We start from the raw sequence: 21,707 nt of genomic DNA on the forward strand, positions 1-21,707 counted from the left end.
CCTCAGCTGTATATTCCTACAAGTCGTCCATCAATCCATTATCTGCACCGCTTATCCTCAGTAAGGTCGCGGGGTGCTGGAGCCCATCCCAGCAATCTCCAAGCAGTGGGCAGGGGAGACAATGAACTGGTTGCCAGCCAGTCGCAGGTCATCCAGTGTGATAATTAGTCTCTTGTTGCTTCTTTGATTAGTTTTCTCCTTGTTTTGGCCGAAAGTGTAGAGAGACGGCCAGGTCTTGATAGGTTTGCAATGGTTCTATGCTCTCTACATTTTGATATTATTGCTCGCACAGTGCTCCGGGAAATGTGTAAATGTTGCGAAATATTTTGGTTTCTCATTCCTGGTTTGAACTGGTCTAAGATTTATCCCTGACCTGTCTGGTGTATCCATTGGTTTTAATAATGCCAGTGTCTCCTTTCAAAAACATCTGAGCCCATCACAGAGCAGGTGAATTTAAACTGAGACTCATTGACACACTGCTCCACTCTGTTTTTCATTGTTAGTCATTTAGTTTGAAAATTGGATCATTCAGAAGCCTTAAGGGATCTCCTGGAGTCAGCCGGTTGAGCTGAGAAAGCAGGGGGCAAGAGCTTTTGCAACACCAATTTTCAGGTTTTTGTTGTTGTAAATAAAATAAACAATGCTGACACTATTTGCTTCCACTTTACGATTGTGTTTAACATGTCCATTCTTGGAAAATATTTTCTTTTTTTTTTAGCTCAAAGATTGACGCCTGAATTGTGGCAATACGGCATGAAGCTCTTGATCCTCATCAGATGCCCGAGCCACCTCAACTGGCTCCTCTCAATTTAAATTTGAAAGGGCCCACCGGACCTATGAAGCACTGTAATAAACCCTATGAATCGCAAACATCTAACATGACAATTGTATTTTCTCTTTTTTGTTAGTGTTTGTGCCAAAACTAAGCCCCATGAAGTGCACTCGTGCAGCCGCGGTTCATTATGCCCAATTGCATATCGCAGCAAGAAGTGAACGACAGGAGCAACTTTTTTTCAGGAGTCCTGGTGTTCTGGCCTGGCTAAAATTAACAAACCATTTCAGCCACAATCCAGTATCCCTAGTTGACTATTACGGTGAACATGATTTGGCAAAAAACTTTTATTTATTTTTATTTATTATTATTATTATAATTATTATTATTATTATTATTTATTTATTTATTTTATTTTTTTCAGGAAATGTGCTGTTGTGGCTGTATGAGTCGAAATCCATTATCCCCATGCGACTAACGTTGAGAGCATTGGCCAAGAGCAATTTTTTGTAATGCAGGGTGGGGCTTTTTTTCAGTTCTTTCCGCCAAAAATGAACAGCACCTGTGTGGCCGCAATCCATTATACCCGGCTGGGTATTGCTGCGGGCTGCTTATTCCACAGTTGCAGTAACTTGCTTAGTTAAAGGGACACTGTGTGATATTTCATAGCAGGATATCTCTGTATTGTGTAGTGCAAATAGAAAATTGTGCTACAAAGCACAATGGAGAACACTAACTATGGTGACCAAACCGGACATTTTTTCTTCTGATCAAGCTCATTTTATGTAAAATAATTCATTACTTGACCTACAAGTTATTCAATAATTGCACGTTGATTTGACAGTATGTCATGATTACCCAAGTGGAGTCACCTGGGGTAATCATGTGGCGCGCTGGAATGTGCTTCCTGATTGGTCAATGCTCCCCTTTTAAACGCGTTACGCGGAGAACTCCTTGTCGGAGGATTAACATCTGTACCCCGTATGACGCTCCCGATTACCTGTGCCTTGTTTACCTGATTCTGCCTGCCTGCCTGCCTCCGATCCGACCTGCTTCCGTCCCAAGCTACGATCTTCTCTTCAGTCCCGGTAAACTCAACCTGCTTCCGTCCCACGCTACGATCGGCTACGTCTTCCGAGGTGTCTTCACGTCGTTGCTGCTGACGTGCGGTCATCGTGTTTCCCGCTAACCCTAACGCTTCCCCAAATAAAAGACTTGTAACGAACGCTCTGGGGTCCCCTGCTCTGTTCTGGTAATCCTCGTGACACAGTAAATGTGTTTTTGCCGAATTTTGCTTAAAATAAACAGATATTTTCTTTACGGATCACGTTTTTTACCTCTAGGAGGCACTAAATAATACAGAAAGTTCCTTTAAACAATGACGATAAACATTCGTCTGCGGCACACATGATGATCCCCATGGGAACCAACAAAACTCTTGATGTTGTCTCACTAGTACTTAAATATGTTACTGCCTTTCTGAAAGATAACATACTCACAATTTACTTCACTTTTCTTGGAATGTCGAACCTGAGATGACTTTAGTTGGTTTATTGAAGTTAGTGGGTGGATGCAGAGGGCGTAGGAGACGGCAGATACAAATGGAAACTGTTTTTAAAAGGATTGTCATGTCGTTGGAGGATTAATCCAGATCTGTGATTTGTTACAGCCATATTCCTTAGCGAGCACAGCTATTTGTTTACCATCTTCTATCTCTTGATGAGCGCACACTTTGTTTCCTTGGTTATTATGTGTTTGCTTCCCTTTTAGCATACCTGCTACCTTTTAGACCCATAGTTAATATATACAGAACAAAAACATATAGTATTGTACAGCTAATGCGCAAAGTATTTAGGAAAAACAAAGGCTTTGTCTTTGTGGCAGATTATTCAAGGTTATGCAAATCACTAAGGAAAGATGAGGGGCTCAGCAAGAGATCAGCAGCAACAGTGCATTGTATCTCCAGGTCAAATACTACGAACCAAAATCCAGGCCTCAAACTACAGTTGAAGGATCTAACGCTGCTGAAAAAAGGCAGGAGGGGGACGGGCAGGCGTTAGAGGGCGGCCCAATGGAGAGAGAAACACACCCGGAACATCAACGAGTGACAACCAGCAAGCATTCAGAATCAAGGAGAAGACAGAACGGACGAAGGCAAGCGATCAAGTGGCCAAGAGCCAACGAGTCCATCGCCTGTGAGAAGCTGGAAATTGGCATCACTTTACTTTTGGAACATTCTCTCTGTGGCCTGGTGGAGACAAAGCTTAACACTTTAGGAGATATCCCGTACGAGGAGTGCAGTGGCCAATTTGGGGTGGCGGAAGAGAAGCGAATAGAGGCTCCAAGGGAACGCGTTTGTAAGAAACTGGTGTAACTCCAAAGTCAGTGGAGGAAGGAAAAACAGGAAGAGAAAGAGGGCTTGAGGTCACTATGGGAAGAGGTGAGGGTGAGCTTCTTCAACTTGAGAAGGGCAGAACAGATTCACCAGTGTATGGAGAGGAAGGAGGAGAATATCAACTTTTTCAAGAACCCCTTCATACATGTAAAACAACTGCTGGTGGACAAGAGGAGTGGAAAGCTTGAGATCTCAAAGGCAGAGATCGAAGACCAGATAAGGGAGAAATTAATCGACCCAGCAAAATCCACCCTCTGGGATCCCCGGGGTATTTTCCCAAGCTAGCCCCCAGTCTCCCCAGAAAGCTGGTGTCCCAGGATTCCCAGAGTGCGTGGAGCACTCGGCCATCACATGGGAGCAAATACAAAGGAGAAGAGCGACTTCCATGTAGTGTGGTTGGATCTTGGCAATGCTTACGGGTCCGTCCCACACCAGCTGGTCAGCGCTGGCTTGGACTTTTTCCATACGCCATACTGCATTAAAGGCATAGCGGCCAAGTATTTTGCAGACTTGCAAATGTGCTGTTCCCACCTGGACTTCACAATACAATGGCAGCAGCTTAAAGTCGGTTTAGCAATGAGATATCTAATCTCTCCCATACTGTCCATACTCATTATGGCTACGACCGCTTCGAGGTTTCATGGATGATGTCACAACCATTTTCGGGACAGAAGCATGTACATCAAGATTGCTGAAGAGGATTGATGAGCTTGTAGACTGGGCAATAATAAAAGTCAAGCCATCAATGTCTCGAAAGCCTGTCCATAAAGAAAGGACCATACCATCATTACTGCAGGGGAAGACCCCACTACTATCAAAGCAGCCCACTTGTAGTCTGGGGCGCTCTACACAGCAGAGCTCTCCAAAAAGCAGGCGGGGGATGCTGTAAAAAGGCAGCTTGCGCATACTCTAGCCAGGATCCATCAGAGTTAGCTCTCAGGCAAATAATAAGTATAGTTTTACCAGCACATACTGTATCATCAAGTGTTGTGGCCGTTGACAGTGAGTGTGGTCCCCTTCCTCAATGGCAAGCTAGCTGGATCAGCTGGCAAACTCTTTTATCATTAAGCGGTTGGGGCTGCCAAGATGCCTCTCAGACGTAGGCCTCTTCGGTCGAAACATACCCGAACTGCCTCTGCATTCTATCGGTCTGGGATACAAGAAGGAGGAGGCCCGGATATATTTGAGATGTAAGTGAGAGAGTCTTACAACCATCTGGTTAGGGCTGCAGGCACCAAAGTTTGAACAGGAAGGAGGTCAAAGGAAAAAAAGAAGGTGGACCAGGTAATCGTTAGGCTAAAACACATTGAGGTGGTCAGCCGGGTCCATGTAAGGTGAGCAGTTCTTGATTGGGGCGAGGCGCCTCGCTTCTGGTCAAATCAATCAATCAATCAATCAATCAATCAATCAATCAATCAATCCATCAATCCATCAATCCATCAATCCATCAATCCATCAATCCATCAATCCATCAATCCATCAATCCATCAATCCATCAATCCATTAATCCATCAATCCATCAATCCATCAATCAAAACACTTTATTTGTCCTCAAGGGGCAATTAAAAGGCACACAGAGTAGAATGGATCACCCACCCACATACATACAATAATCCAATGTTCAACAGTAAAGTGCTGAAGTCCATACAAGAAATAAGACTGAATAAAATGTTTAAAAGTGAATACGATGTATAAAAGGTGCCATTATAAAAGAGTTAGTGCACTATTGTGAATGATGCAGGGGCAGAACACTTGAAAAGTAGGGGACGGGGGGCTGCGAGCTCAGGTGCTGAATGAAGCAGGATGAACCCAGTCTTCCAGGCGGGCAAGGTTAACCAAAGTGATGGAAGTGAAAAGGTTGGAGCAGGAACGCCATACCATCAAACCAGTTTCGCAGAGCAGACATGGCAGCTGGACACCATGGGAAGGTGTTATGGACAGGCCTATGTCTTGGCGCGACCTGTTGAAGATCCTTCAAGCCAGGCTCAGCTTCCTGATCCAGGAAACCTACAACACGCTCCCCTGGCCTCAAAATCTCCACCTGTTGTTCGGCACTGAAGAGATCTGCCCTCAACACAGCCTCTCGGGCAGCAACATTGCACTGTCCCAAGGCGGCTACAGATTGCGACACGATGCTGTCCTGAAGAGGCTGGCAGAGATAGGCGAAGCTTGCAGACGGGAAGCAAACAGTCGCCCAGCTACCCCATTAAGACATATCATCCAGTTTACAAGATCTGGTAATAACACTGGTGAAAACACCAAGGCCTCCCATTCATTAAACATGGGAAAGCTTTTCTAACTGGCAGGTGAATGGGAAATTGCCGAAACATCATTGCGGCCATACATGGTGCTGTGGTCAGCAAGGCGGCCATCCTGGAAGAGTTCACTGTCCCTCAGGAGGAGAGAATAAAGGCAGCATATAAGAGGAAACGTGTAAAATTTCGAAGTCCTGGCAGCCGAGTGCAGGGAGGTGGACTGGAAAACTACAGTATGCTTAGTTGAGGTGGGGTCAAGGGGTTTTGTGGGCTCGTTAACATCTTGCATCCTGAAACACTTTGGGTGCACAGGAGCTGGCAACCAGGGAGCAACAAAAGTGCTGTTAGAAGAGGCAACTTTTGGCTGTTGCTGCAGATGAATAATAGGAGCTGGGAGCCTTCACGCAGCACTTAGGGCATCAGTGGGGTTGGCAGGGAGAATTCCCGGCCATCATTCCGCCACCAGGACATTTCCTGAAGTTAAAGGAGCAAGACATCAATGACCGGTGGTCCCCAGAAGATGACCTATTTAGGCGTGGGTGTTCAGGGTACATTAGAATTTCCAAAGCAGGAGGTGCATCAGCCCGAAATGCCCGGGAAGAATACCACCATCCTTTTTTTTCAACTGCACTAACAGCCCAAAATAGATGTTTTTGGGACAAAAATATGTTGTTGATGTTCTCTAGCAAGGAAAATGCTGTAAAGAGCGCCTGATAAATACCTTATTCCACACCCAAAAGTGAAAACTAAGGCTGTATCCGGGGGTACACTCTATACTTCACTCTAGACTTTTTGTTCTGAGGCTGGAAGTACCGCTAAAAGATACACTCCTATTTTTTTTAACTTTGTTTTTCGGTATGCTTTTTCATTCAGGCTTATTTAGTAACCTACCCTGCATATTATAATCATAGACGACAAGGGATTTTTTTCTAAACACAACATATTTATTCACAAAGACTGGGGACATTTTTTTACATTAACGTGTTAAAAAAATATATATTTGCATTTCTGAAGCATTCTTCAGCAATCAACAATTCAACTTTTTTTTGCCCTGAAAAAACAAAAACAAAAAACTTTTTAAATATCACGTTTAAGGTACAAGTTCTTAGAAACCTAAAAGCCTACATATCTGCTAAAAGCCACTGCTAATAAAAGTGATGCAAAGTCCACCGCGTTTTATTACTTGTTTTAAATAATTTAGTTATCTCTATAGAGCTCATCTTGCTGACTAGTCCAGTGTGATATCAGGCATAATGCATGAGAAACTGGCCTCGTTTAGTACAAGAGATGTTTTACACTCTGCACTGAATTGCAGCCAAAAATCTTAAAACGTTACCTTGTTTTATTATCTGCTTCGACACCAAATAGCTCTCTCATCCTCATACTAAATGGCAGACGCAATCACAGCGACCACACGCTGATATAATGAGAGTGGGATCGCTTCATTTTGGTGGCAAATTGGTGGGGGGGTTGGGAAGGTTGTTGGATAAGAGCTGTTTGCGCTGGATGATTAATTATAAGGATTGCAAGAAAAGCAGACGTGGATTAAAGCAAATCATGCAAGGAAAGCAATTGAGCGTGCCGTTACAAAAAGGAAAATGCGATCGCAATGCAAATGAAAGATTATCTCATTGCTGGAGCTCAGATATAATAGCGTCTTGGAATTATAAATGGGACATTCACGTGAAGACGACAAGATTGAGGAGACTTGGGTGTGATTGTTTTTTTTCTTAATGTGACAACGTGGAATAATTTACCACTAGAGGTCGTGTGCATTCTAAGAAGACAAACTACGGAAGCCCGGAGAATACCACTTGACAAAATTCGGAATCCTACTCCCATATTTTAATGAATTTTGGCCAGCAATAAGACATGAAGCTGGTGTAAACCTCGGCCTGTGACAAAAAACGAAAGGGCAAACTCGATACAACCGGTGCGGGTGAGAAGAGCAAACAGTTGGAGCTGGTCAGTGCTGGGGTAGGTGGCTAACTCGAGTGGCTAGCAGGAGCAACCAAAAAGGCTCAATGATAGTAGCAGCTCCTGGCGAACCATAGCCTGGGGATCAGGCCATTAAATAGTGTCTTTGAGGCCCGCCTAAAATGAACTACTGTGTTTTGGCCGTGCTCCATTATCCCCAGTTCTGAAAGCAGGGCTTAGAGAAAATATGTGTTATGCTTGGGGACTCTTATTTTCATATGCTTTCTGCCTTAAATTATCAACACCTGTATCCATGATCCATTATCCCCAGTAGAATTTTGCTGAGAGCCTAAAATGAACAGCAACCCGTCATCTATTGCTGAAAGCAGAGGACCTTATGGTTCTAGCTGCCTAAATGTGCCTTTGAGGTCCCGCCTAAAATGAAATGCAATATTTTGTCCACGCTCTATTATCCCCAGTTGAATATTTCTAAAATGTGTTATTGGAGGGATAACATTTTCGTAACACTCTGCAGCTTTTTTCCCCCATTCGTTTCCGCCTAAAATGACTAGCACCCTGGTGGCCATGATCCATTATCCCAGTTTACTATTGCTGCAAACAAGGGGCTGGCAGAGCCCATGTTAAAGATCGATAGCTGCTACTTCGTGGATTTTTACAATCAGCGGTGGGTTCTGGTCACCGCGATGAACAAGGGGTAAAATATTAGCCAAACATGTCAAAGAAGTTGTTTAATATATATATTTATATATATTTATATATATATATATATATATATATATATATATATATATATATATATATATATATATATATATATATATATATATATATATATATATATATATATATATATATATATATATACACAAGTCTTTATTAAAAATCACCATAAATGTGTCTTTCTTCATTATTAATATGTTGAGTATCACTACATCACTAGGGGTAGCTATGTTATAGGTTATAGGCCCCTCTCCTTGAAAAAGGCTTCCCGTGGCCGACAATTTCCGTGTGAATGTAAAGCAGAGCGTGGGAGGAGGGATGAAAAAAAAAAGAAAAACAGGTCAACAGACATAAAAAGAAAAAAAAAACACAGAGGGAGCGCTTTCCCTTTGCATTACACATTCGGCACCACACCGTCTTTTTCTAGTCCTGCTCCCTCCGGAGGAGAGTTTCGTTGTAGCGGCTAGCTTGCTAACTGGCTGCAGGAGCTGACATGACATGTTTCCCCAACAGGCCCCTCCCTCTCAAATCCACCCCACCCCACCCGGGATCAAATCAAGCCAGTGGCTTGATGCACTAGGATTGCAACTCTGGTCGTTTCCAAAATAAGCACGAATAATGTCTGTCCAACACATGCTCTTGTTCCCATCGCCGCCTTTCCAGAGCTTGTAACGTTGCTTAATGCATATTAGCATTGGCATGGAAAGGAGCATGCAGTCATTCACCCGTCATAGCAAAAGCATGGTAGATGACACGGGATTCTGTAGTTCCCCGCTTTCACTTGAAAAACTCAGGGGCTAGCCCGCTTGCTTATGTTGGATTTAAAAGACGACAGCCATTGATTTTCTGGAGCTCCCACCATGTTTTGTATTATTTGACCACTAGATGTCGCTGCTTAGTGTAGTGCAGCCAATTTGTTTTCAGGTACAATCTACGAGGACTCAAGGTAGAGGTAAGATAAGAACAAAAATAATCCAGACCGACCCGAACTGGACCTGCGAGTATTAAAGTCCGGACCAGCCAAAGCCCGACCAATTAACTTTATTCCAGGACCGAGCCCACAGCAAACCCGAATTTTCATGTTTTATCCGTGAGGACTTGCGAAGAAGAAGGGTGATTTAAGCTGACTCTGTGCCTATGTTTCTGGGTCCGAAAGTGCCAATGAGCGTGGGCGTCACTGAGCAGATCCCCCACTAAGAAAAATGACGGGTGGATGATTAAGAAAAAAAAAAAAAAAAGTTAGCGAGAGAAGCCTGGACCTGAATGTAATGTTTAACATTTTAGTTTTAAAGTTTTTTCGGTACCTGTTGCAGCAAGATGGCGAAACATTTTGTTTGCTCTCTTTAGGTGAGGCTCGTTTTAGGTAATTAAATGATAATTTCTCGACCTACTTGTATTTAAAAACATACAACTTTGTATTATAGTTCAAGTTTGTTGGTTGGTTGGATACCTTTACCCCTCGGGTTGTAGGGGCACCGTTTCCTTTGCTGTGTCTTGGGCAAGTACAGCCTGGCGGTACACATCTCTCTCCAGGCCAACACATGTTTACACACGGTCTTGAACCGAGGACCTTTCGCATGTCTTGATCATTCAGATCAATATTTTTTTAATTGATTAAATATTTTTTTGCCATTGGGAGGCTTTAAATAATACACAGTGTCCGTTTTAAAAAAAATACAAAGTTGACATTTCTACCTGTGATTTTTACAGTTTGTTGATAGTGTCAAAGACACTTTTATACTTAATTTCCTTTTTTTATATTTTCTACAGTGGAACCTCGGTTTTCGAACGCCTCTCAGTTCGGACAAATTGGTGTTCGACCAAAAATTTCGAGGAATTTTTGCTTCGCTGTTCGTTCAAAAAATCAGAGTTCGAACTCCGGTACGCTAGGGAGCGATGCTGAGCGGCGTACGGGTGTTTTAGCCCCTAATTATGCCACCGAAGAAGGTCGGTGCAAGCAGGACAGGTGAAAAAAGACAAGTTGTTCGCACAACTATTGCCTTTAAGAAAGACATAATAGCTAAATATGAAAGAAGTGTACGAATATCCGATCTTGCTAGTGAATACAGCATGGCTAAATCTACTATCATTACGATAGTAAAGAATAAGGAGGCTGTGAAATCGAGTGATGAGGCTAAGGAAGTTAGCGCTATAAGCAAGCAACTGCCGCAAGTTTTGGAAGAGGTTGAAAAACGTTTGATGATTTTTCTCTCCCGACCGTCCACCACAAAGGTAAGAAATCCTATTCATAATCCTTTTTTTTTATTTTTACACGTCCATGTTAGCCTAATCTTTCGTACGGAAGATTACGATAACACGTACGTACGATTAGCCTCAGTTAGCTTTGTTTACGTAAAACATTCAGGGTGTTTGAATGGAGCTCCCTTTCCAATGAAGCGCTAGTCACTTTTTGTGGGGACCCGGGTGCTAAATGACGTGTAAACGACCTGATTTTTTTTATTTTTACAGGTTCATGTTAACGTAATATTTCGTATGCGTTAGCCTGGGTTAGCTTCATGTTTACGTTCAAGGTAAACATTCAGGGTGTTGGAACGGATTAAAACGATTTTACATTACTTTTAATGGGAAAAAAACGATTTCGGTGATTGTACAAATCGGTTTTCGAACAGTGTTCTGGAACGGATTATAGTCGAGAACCGAGGTTCCACTGTATATCTATTCGATCTATCTATTTATCTACCTTGGTCATATCCCTCAGGAGGGGTGACCGAAAGCAAGACACACACATACTATAACAAAGAAAATGAAAGGGAAATAAATAGCAAAAAAAAAACACACAAAACATTTTTGGACCATGGCCAACCCAATTGCCCAAACACGCAAACAAGTTAGGCACCTCGGCACCCAAGTTGGTCATGCTTTCGTCCCTCCAGATGAAATGGGACATCAGAAAGCAGCCATGTCACTCGGGTCAGAAGACACAACACACTCTTTTGTTCAACAGCAGGGCCCGACAGCTTTCACTGGTTTACCCCTGCCGCATCATACGGGTGCCCAGCCCATCCTTAAGAACGCGTCCACAATCCCACTATCCTTTCACAACACCTCTCCACTCCTTTCTATCACCAACAAGAGCTCTAGCTTCCATTATATTTAGACCTCTTCCACTTTTGCCAATTCCAGATACAAATGATTTGTGTTCCCTCCCGAACCTGTTTTACAAATAATGTATAAGTAATGTGAGAAAATATTTGGAATAAAAGGTCTCTGCTTGTGCACTTGTCTTACAAAAAATTGCATTGTCAGAGATGAATCCTGCATTTTCAATCAGAGATGAATGTTCACATCATGTAAATTTCCTTTGAATTTTTTCAATTTTATAGGGATAGGAATTACTGAACAATGGCATGCGTTTTGCAATAACAAAATTGGGCAATATCCTGCAGAACACTAAACAAGGTCTCATACCACACTTGTTAAAACACTAAAATATTTTGGAAGGAAAACATTTTAAAAAATTAAAATGGCTTGATTGGTTTCAACAAAGAGGCCCTCAGATGTTGTATTCCCAAAGAGTTCGGACCCTGCTGATTGAAGTATATCTTAATGACCTCACCATTAAGCCGCTTGTGTAACAGATAACACAATTCTTTATTTCAGTGCTGAAACAGGCAGCTGACAAGTGACTGCCGGATAAGAAGCCGACACATTTCGCAAGGCATAATAGAAGGCGCCGCGTCCTCTGTCTGAATCTTCACAGCTTCTTTTGTCGCGGCTCAGCTCAAACATCACCAAGCTAGCTCCAAGATAAAGTGAATTGGGAGGAGGAAATTGCGGAGGGTATCTTCAGAAAGTACGATCGAGCCAGGACAGGTCTCTAAAAATAAAGAAAACCCAATTTCCCGGCAGGACACGACCGTTAAGACGAGGTGACCTGGCGGTTATGCATTAACTTAAATTGTCTGGCAAGGGTGTCCGTAAAGTCCAACCTGAAGGACTCCGCTGGAATAGAACTGATTGGCTTCCCATTTGCACCATTGTCATATATTGTGGATACATTAAAAATCGGGTCGGGGCTAGCGTGTTACAAAGGAACGCAAATACTTCTCTCTTTAATTAGTACTGTAACGCGCTATCAACCTTGAACGCTCAATAGTGGTATGATCAGGCCTATAAAATTGAGCTCGGCAGCGACCAGGGTCGCGGGTATATAAACCCATACCCGCCCAAACCTGACGGATCAACCTGATTAGATAACCAAGCCCGAAATAAACCCGAAGTTTTAATTTGCAGCAAAAGGTTTACTTAGGCCACGCTTATCTCAGCGCCAACCTGTGCGTTTAGGGCTGAACTACGCAGCTTGGGGTTTTACTTAGGGTCGAATCCCTCAAATTAAGTATGCACTGCAAGTGCAGCGCCATAATAAACAGAAATGCACAGAAAACTATATACGGCGTGAGAGAAGCCCAGCTGGACCAACTTAATGATGGTTCGGCCCGCAATCAGTTCAGGTTTGGGCCCTGGCCCAAGATATTACCTTTAACCCTCAACTTTCAGTCGAAAAAAAATGTCTGCATTTACTATTGCATTGTTAGATTAACAGCACTTTGCTTAGTTTCCCAAACCAGTTCGGAGAAAAATGGCTTTTTGTGAAAGGATCTAAATCAAGCAGAATTCTGACTCCTGTATTGTTGTATTTTTCTCTTTTTTTATTGACGATACATCCAAAACTTAAACAATGCTTCCCATTAGCGCAGGGACACTTTCCTTGCAAAATAACGTTATTGTTTTTTTGTGAGAACACTGAACTTATGCAAGAACTTGTCAGAGCCCCATGTTTCCTGTAAGTTGACCACACGATTTTGGTCACCATGGCCATCGTGTTTCCACGACTTGCACAAAACGTGATCCCTCTCTGCCCTCACAATGACAAAGTGACTTATCTTTTTAGTATTTCCATATATTCGCTAGTATGACCACACTGCTTAAGTACACCTATACTTGCCATCTGGGGCTGCCTACACACTTGAATCATTGGTTTTAGAAAGCAAAACTAGAAAGTGAGGGCTCCCCTTGGTGTGTGGACAAAGATAAGACCAAAGCTACTCCTAAAATTTGTAATGATTTTTCATACTGAAATAATCCCCAGAGGCTTGATACTTTGTGATGAGCTGCGCCAAACCCTTAGTAGTAGTTTTTAAAATGAAACAAAAAACATAGAGAAAAAGTACCCAAAAAATCAAGAAGGATTTTTGAGTGGTTTGAAGCCCAGATACAAAAATAAATGTGGATTGTCTCGGCTAGCTTCCAAGCTCTCAAGATTACACATGCCAAGGAATATGAGGGGTTCGCTGCTTCTACAGGTAGGTGCACACGATTTCTTCTATTCATTTAAGTTCCTATTTCAAAGCAGTTCCAGGGTGTCAGCTTTTTAGCGAGTATATACCGGTATTTGTAACCGGATACAGTAGTTACTCTCAGAGTAATGTGCTACTTTTTGGTGTCAGTAATCTGGAGCATAATTAAATTAATGTTTCAATCAAGTAGATAAAATTAAAAAATAGTAACATATACTTAACCAGATTTAAATGAAAATAACTACAAATAAAAGTTAAATATAAAAAATGACAAGAAAAGAATGAAACAAAACTAGGTTTTCCTTCTTTTCATAAACTTTTTTTGATGCCAGGCCCTGTCAAAACAAAACATGGATCCATACCCCTTAAGGCCTGTGAATGAGTTAAGATTAATCTACTTTTATACTGGTACAGCACCAAAGTGATGGATGGCAACCGCCGTTAAACTCGAAGAAGAAGAAGAAGAACCTTTATATCCGGATATTTTTCAATAAATCCTTCAAAATAAATGATTGCTCTACGTTCAATAACAAATGGAAATCACAGATCATTTACAAGAGGTCACGCTGCCAGCGTTCTTACTCTCCCGCTTCCCAACTCTCAACAAATAAACCTGCGCTTGCACGGATAAGCATATTTGCATGCATATAATAGCAAGCCTTGGGATTTTGAAATATAAACCGCAATAAAGTTTTTATTTGGACGCCAGGCAATTCCGCAGAGCAGCGAATTGTAAATTATAACGCTCCTCTCAAAGTTCAGTTTTATGTCCGCAATGTTTTTGCATACGTTTGATTCGTGGCTTGATCGATACGAGGAAGTGGAACATATAAACGACAATCGATCCGTGTAAGAATAACCCGAAATGACGAGACGAAATTCAACCCAGTGCTTTCATGCTGAGGCAGGACAAAAACGGCTGAGTCACAATTTCATTAGACAACTTTGTACTTAAAAACGGAAGAATATTCATGCGTGGTAATCGGTTGGGATACTTTTTCACCCAAATAATACATATATACCAAGTATCTATCTATATATATATATATATATATATATATATATATATATATATATATATATATATATATATATATATATATATATATATATATATATATATATATATATATATATATATATATATATATATATATATATATATATATATATATATATATATATATACATATAATTGGCCGGTCCAAATTGTCCCTAGGTGTGAATGAGCGAATGAGTTGTCTGTCCCTGTGTGCCCTGCGATTCGCTGGCAACCAGTTTAGGGTGTCCCCTGCCCACTGCCCGGAGATGGCTGGGATGGGCTCCAGCCCCCCCGTGACCCTAATGAGGATAAGCGGTACGGCTGATGAGATGAGATGAGATATATATATATATATATATATATATATATATATATATATATATATATATATATATATATATATATATATATATATATATATATATATATATAAATATATATATATATATATATATATATATATATATATATATATATATATATATATATATATATATATATATATATATATATATATACAGTATATATATATACAGTATATATATATATATGCATTAGTGCTATATATATTGATATATTTCTTATCATGCATTATTTCATAAAAAAATCATGGATCATAAACCCTATTTTGTTGATTTAGCAATTATGTTGTGGTATTCTCACTGGCAATAAGTGTATTTGTGTTTAACGTCACAAATGCTAGTTGCAAGAGCCATAAATAACACCAGACTATGAACTGGTGAGCATATTAGCAAGTGACAGCACTAATGCATAGCTACCAACACCACTGATTTACGTGTTGGACTACCATTTTTCTCACCTTAACACCCGTCAACATTTAAAAAAGACTTTCACTTTTTCGCATCCAAAAAACAACGGAAAACATCTTGACTTAAAGAGTTAAAGTATACAGCTTTATTATTTTGTAGCGAGAATAAATCTTTGTGTGCCAATAAAGTGATTTAACGATCAAATTAGATTTACGTTACAATGAAAGTTTGCCAATTCAAGTTTTAAACAACCACATGTTTGTTCGTTTATTTTTTGTAATCTGGAGATTAAATGCTTTTTGCACGTAAAAATAGAGCGTGCAATAACAAATAACGCTTTTTTAATGTCAAGGATCGGAAGCTATTCTAATGCCAGTAGGTAGCGTCACTCCTTGTGGGAGATATGTATACAACTGCAGCTGCTAATGCAATGTGATTATTAAAAAACATATACACATATACCTCTTTTTCATATTTCAGCAACAAAAGAATGTCTTGACTCGAGACTAGTATTTTCGTCTATAGCAAGTCTTTGTCCGAGAATTAACCACTCCAACGAGCCATGAGTTTCCATTCTGGTAAACATTTGCCACTTCCTTCAAACAAGCATAGGTAAATGAAAGTAAATACAGATTAATAGATAAAAATAAATATACATACATACTAAAATAAAAAATACATACATACATAAAAAATAGGCATAATTAACTAAAAATAAAATAAATAGAGAAATAATGAATAAGATGAAACATTTCGAAATCTAATCTACTTTTGGAAACCTGATTTGTGTTTGTATACGTAGCTTATAGGCTCTGAAACGGACGAACCAATATTTGGGAAAATGTACAACATTGCCTTCGAGTTTATTTATCTAAGTTTTGTGTCAAGGCACCCCCAATTCATACCAACAAATTCAAACATTTACTTGTGTGTGGTCTGCGTTCATGGGGTCTCTACTGGCCTTTGGCAGCCAAATTGGGTACTACATCTTCCAACCAGCGACCACTTCAAGCAGCCCAATCCAATCTTCTATCGGCCAAAATAAGTCAGATAAATAAATACGAACAAATACGTATGTAAAATGAATGGCATATAAGTACACATTTATAATGAAACAAATACAAATAAATATGATAAACAAATGTAAAACAAAAAAATAGCCCCACATGTAAAATCTCAATTTATCATCACCTGCATTAGATTTAATCTACTAAATGTGTGCCTCAGGACGAGCATGTGACTATGAGCTTACCGTCCACACAGGCGGGTCTGGCTCTGGTGGTGCCCGCGATCTGGCCCTTCTTGCAGGCGCAGCGGGCCGTCTGCCTTGCGATGGTCCGCCGAGGTTGGCTGCTGTCCCTGTCCAGCAGCACAATTTCACATGTCCCTGCTGCCAGCTGGCCTGCAGACCACAAAACACGGCAGGGAGCGGGGTCAGACACGGAGAAACCAACGCGGGGCAAGATCCAACAATCTGCCGCACTGTCGTTTCCTGACACGTGCAGAAGTCTGCGCGAGTAGCAAGGCGCTAGTAGACATCACAATGTGGCGCACCCAATAAATCATGACAAGATAGCAGAGTGACATTGTTTAACTGCATTTCTATCACCCACGAGAAAAAACAGATCATGTTTTTGTTTGGGATCTAAGTATGCATGCACTTTGGTTATCGCTGGTTCATCGCTCTGTGGATTTTTAATCGAATTTACTTAATTGCCATATTTTTTTATACCAGCTCAGTAGCCTAGATGGTAAGGCGCCCGCTTTGAGACTGGGAGGTCGCTGGTTCGCGCCTCGGCCGAGTCATACCAAAGACTTATAACATTGGTAAAATGGCGGCGCCCTCTGTTGGCTGCGGCTGCATCGGCTCGCGGGTCAGGTGTATCGACATTTCGTTCTGTGTACATTGTTACACAGAATGACAATACAAAGGAAATTATTATTATTAATTATAACATCAATTTATCGTGCATTGTGTTCAGTAGACAGCAAACAGTAAATGCTATCACTGGGCTGATAGTGTGTGTGTGTGTGTGTGTGTGTGTGTGTGTGTGTGTGTGTGTGTGTGTGTGTGTGTGTGTGTGTGTGTGTGTGTGTGTGTGTGTGTGTGTGTGTGTGTGTGTGCAACTGTGTTAGACTGGTGTATGCTTTAGTCAAAAGGCAGGGCGGGTGCAAAAATCAATGTGGCTTCACAAACAAACAGAGGAGCACAGCAACTGCCAGATTTTTTCAACAGCAACCAAATGATGAAAGTGCTGTATCAGAGTCAAATCAGGAGGCTTCTTCTGCCAAAGATAACCGTTGAAACCAGTAGGATCTCTTTCATATGGAGGAGTACATCTTTACCCGGAAAATGGCCTGGAGAGGGATGGGAGCCGCCAGGCTGTACTTGTCTAAAACACACAACAGGAAGTGGTGCTCCTATGGCTCAGGTGTTTAAGAGATCCGTGAACTCTGCCAAACAGTTGACCTATCTGTTCTGCCAATGAATACAGCAACTTGACAGGAAATTCGGCCACTCATTTGACCCAGCATTGTAATATTACAGCGTTCTAATTTAACCTTAAAAAACAATTTTAATATTTTCTCCAAAGTTCTCCTGTAACACTGTTTAAGTGTTTATGCTTTTATAGATCCTGGGTTAAGCTCTAAAAAAAAAAAAATGCTCTCTGGAATCTGATTTTAAAAACTTTCGTCAGTACAAAAAAAGTTGGAAAATACTGTTCGTAGAACATGACAATCCTCGGGAGTTAAAGGCTTAAAATCAGTTTTGATTTTAATCCACCTTCTCTCTGAGCTACTGACCACTGCCTCCCTTCAGCATCCTCACACTAACTCTACTGTACACGCTAAATGGTAAATGGTCTGCATTTAGATAGCGCTTTTCAAGTCAATGAAGACCTACCAAAGCGCTTTACAATGTGCATCACACTTACCCATTCACACACACACACACACTCACACACCAATAGCAGGCATACAAGGCGCTTACCTGCTTATTGGGGGCATTAAGGATTCAGTGTCTTGCCCAAACACTTCGACATATGACATGGATAAGCCGGGAATCGAACCTGCGACCTCTTGATCCCAAGACGAGCTCTACCTCCTGACCTAATGCCCTCATTCATAATGTTATTCAATAATCACATATATTCCACCTTTACTGTACTTGCTATATATCATACTTTTGTTAATTTAATATTTTATCTGTGGCACAGGCCGGGGTACAGGGGGTCGAAACTCATTATGTAATTGCTGTCAGATTCTACCACCTGCTACACGGCAATTTCACCTTGCGATCCCTGCCTCAGAACGCATTCATGTTGTATCCTGGGGGTTACTGCACTAGTAAAGAACACTAGTGGCCCAAGTTGGAATTGTTTATTTCCTAATAAGGACAAAGTACACTACATGTAAGAAATCATAGACCATAAGCGAGATATCATGAACATTTGCATAAATGCTGATGAAGCTATTATGCATGCGTGACTAGTATGCAAATAGACACTACTAGCGCACACCAACATGACTATCTCAAGAAATTGGAATAATGTGATCAAGTTTTTTTGATTTTCTGTAATGCAAATAAAAAAAGGTCATGCATTCTGTAGTCATTAAAAAACCATTGAAATATTGTAAGACTTGTATAATTCTAATATTGCTCATTATGGCAGACAGCCCACTAGTATACTTTTTATTGATGTTCTAATATTTTGAGTTTCAATGTTTGAGTTTTTTTGCCTTAATGCCTGTTTTTTCTTATTTTGCAAAACATGATATTCTATTTATTATTTAAATAAAGGTAGAATGAATACATAAAGACGTATTTGTTCTTTTTCTTACTTTACAAAAAACAAAAAAAATATTTTGTAAAATGAGCCAATAAATCAATAAAAAATACTAGCTAATTTTGAGTGATATGGTTATCACTTTACAAAATGAACATTTGAAAAAAAAAAAAAAACCTAGAATAAATAATTATCAATTGCTTTTGAGCATTGTGTTTAGGGTTCAGGTTATTTTTCTACAAAATAAGCATTTTGTAAAATAAAATAAAAAAAAAATAATGTTACATAATTATATGTTCTTAATTTAATACCTTACATTTTCAGTTGACAAGAACTGAAGAAAGATATATTACAAAAACTAAAATATTACTCTACTGCCGATAGAGAAATAAAATATAACCATAGTAATTGTTTTATTTTCAAACCTTACAATTTGTTGTCCTAATATTTTTAATGTAATAATTCTCAATGTGGAGATGTCAGTCATATGGAATTCAAAAGTCTTTTGTGATTGGGGGGACATTCATTCATTCATTCATTCATTCATTATATGCACTGATTATCCTCAGTAGGGCCGCGGGGGTGCTGGAGCCCATCTTCAGGCAGTGGGCAAGGGACACCCTGAACTGGTTGCCAGCCAGTCGCAGGGCACACAGAGACAGACAACTCACTCGCTCATTCACACCTAGGGACAATTTGGACCGGCCAATTAACCTGACATGCATGTTTTTGGAACGTGGAAGGAAACCGCAGTGCCTGGAGTAAACCCAGGCAAGCACGGGGAGAGCATGAAAACTCCACACATGAATGTTCGATCACATGACCTCAGAACTGTGTTGCACACACGCTAACCACTGCGCCGCCGTGCTGCCCTTGGGGGGATGTATTTTTCTTTTTTTAAATTTTATTAACATATCACTTCCTCATGAAACACACCTTTAAACTGATTGCTTATGACTTCAGACAATGTCCAATTCCACTCAAAGACCCTTGAAAGCTACAATCTTACCTATTCTGTTCTAAAAATATAATTCAAGCGTTATGTCCCATCTCCATTACTTGGATGTATTGCTTTCCGGTTTCCCAATGTCTAGCCCCAGAAGTTTGCAGCTGGCACAAAACACGTTACAGCAGCACTGGCTCCCTCAGTTTGATGCTCCTTATCATTAACTTTCTTCGGACCGATTATAATGGGAAGAAAGAAGAACGACCATGGCATTGTCACCATCTCTAGTATTATTTTGCCAGGGCAAAGGCTTGCGACACATTGAAAATAGTTCCACGACCCACTTTTGGGTACTGACCCATCCGTTGAGAACCACTGATGTTGAACTTGCTGCATCCGTCACAATTTGAGCAGGAAGCCATCTACTGAACATTCAATTATTACCGGTATTTATTGTACATAATGTTTGTGTAATGTCTGTTGGCCCCATTGCAACATCCTTTGCAGCCTGGAAGGGGGGTTACTTCATGTGCATCCCCTTGTTAAGGTTTCTTTATTTTCCTTATCCAACAGTCTTTTGAATTTTTCCTTATCCTTAAGTAGGTTTCAAATCAGTGGATGTTGTAATAGTGGTACGTACAGCCCTTTGAGACTTTTTGAGATCAAGGTCTATAAAAATAAACATGACTTGACTTCCCGTGACTCCATCCAAACATGAAGTTCTTTTTGAAGACAACCAATACTAATGAACTTTGTAATTGCACCGCAGCCCTTCCATTACGGACACACTCCATGTGTTCAGACATTTGACCTTTGGCTCCTTAGTTTTGCCCTTGCTTCCGACAAATTAACCTTTGCTCGGGTACGGAAGCTCTTTTCTTGGCCTCTCTCTGGCGAGGCTTATCTTAGACCTAATTATGATTGGCAAGAGAACGCCAGTCGTGATTAAATCTGGACTCCGGTTGCAGACACTCGGCCGTTTCGGCTAAATGAACTGAGCGGCGAGGGGTCACACCTGGGGTAATGAGGAGACATCAGTATTCGCAAGAGCAGAGTCGTCGAATAGCTTCACTTTGGTGGTAAGCTTTAGCTGCGAGAATCCCTTTTTCTTAAACAATTTGGTAGTAGGGCAGCACGGCGGCGCAGTGGTTAGCGCTTGTGCGGCACAGTTCATGTCATGGGAACCTGTCGTGGGTTCAAATCCAGCTCCAGACTTCCTGTGCGGAGTTTGTATGTTCTCCGTGCTTGCGTGGGTTTCCCCCGGGCACTCCGGTTTCCTCCCACGTTCCAAAAAACATGCATTTCAGGTGAATTGGCCGGTCCAAATTGTCCCTAGGTGTGAATGAGCGAATGAGTTGTCTGTCCCTGTGTGCCCTGCGATTGGCTGGCAACCAGTTCAGGGTGTCCCCTGCCCACTGCCCGGAGATGGCTGGGATGGGCTCCAGCCGCCCCCCGATAATGAGGATAAGCGGTACGGCTAATGAGATGAGATGAGATGAATTTGGCAGTAATGACAATGTTAAAGTCCTTACTACTAATGCAAGCATGGTGGACACAGTGGCTAGTTGCATTAGAGAATTACATCGCTTTGGTGGTTAACATTATGCACTAGCATCCCTCTCTTTTTCAATGCCTTAGCGGTTAATGGCAATCTTATAAACCCTGACTACTAATCCTCGCTTTTTGGACAGGGTGGCTTGTCGCATTTGATTATAGCATCACTTTAGTGGTTAGCTTTCATTGGGTGGCTGTTGTTAATGTTA

The 21,707-nt window shown here is 41.0% G+C and overlaps 1 protein-coding gene across 2 annotated transcripts in view; it reads right to left on the reverse strand.

The window, feature by feature from the left end:
• tafa5a (TAFA chemokine like family member 5a) overlaps positions 1-21,707 on the reverse strand; it is a 229,258-nt gene that overhangs the window by 65,576 nt on the left and 141,975 nt on the right. For both annotated transcript variants that reach the window (XM_088348125.1, XM_088348124.1), the window contains exon 2: positions 16,463-16,612. In XM_088348125.1, the coding sequence (XP_088204251.1) occupies positions 16,463-16,612 (150 nt within the window). The remainder of the gene's footprint in view (positions 1-16,462; positions 16,613-21,707) is intronic.

The sequence above is a fragment of the Urocampus carinirostris genome, chromosome 11, assembly GCF_059441175.1.
Source record: "Urocampus carinirostris isolate Australia breed hairy pipefish chromosome 11, RoL_Ucar_1.0, whole genome shotgun sequence".
Taxonomy (NCBI): Eukaryota; Metazoa; Chordata; class Actinopteri; order Syngnathiformes; family Syngnathidae; genus Urocampus; species Urocampus carinirostris.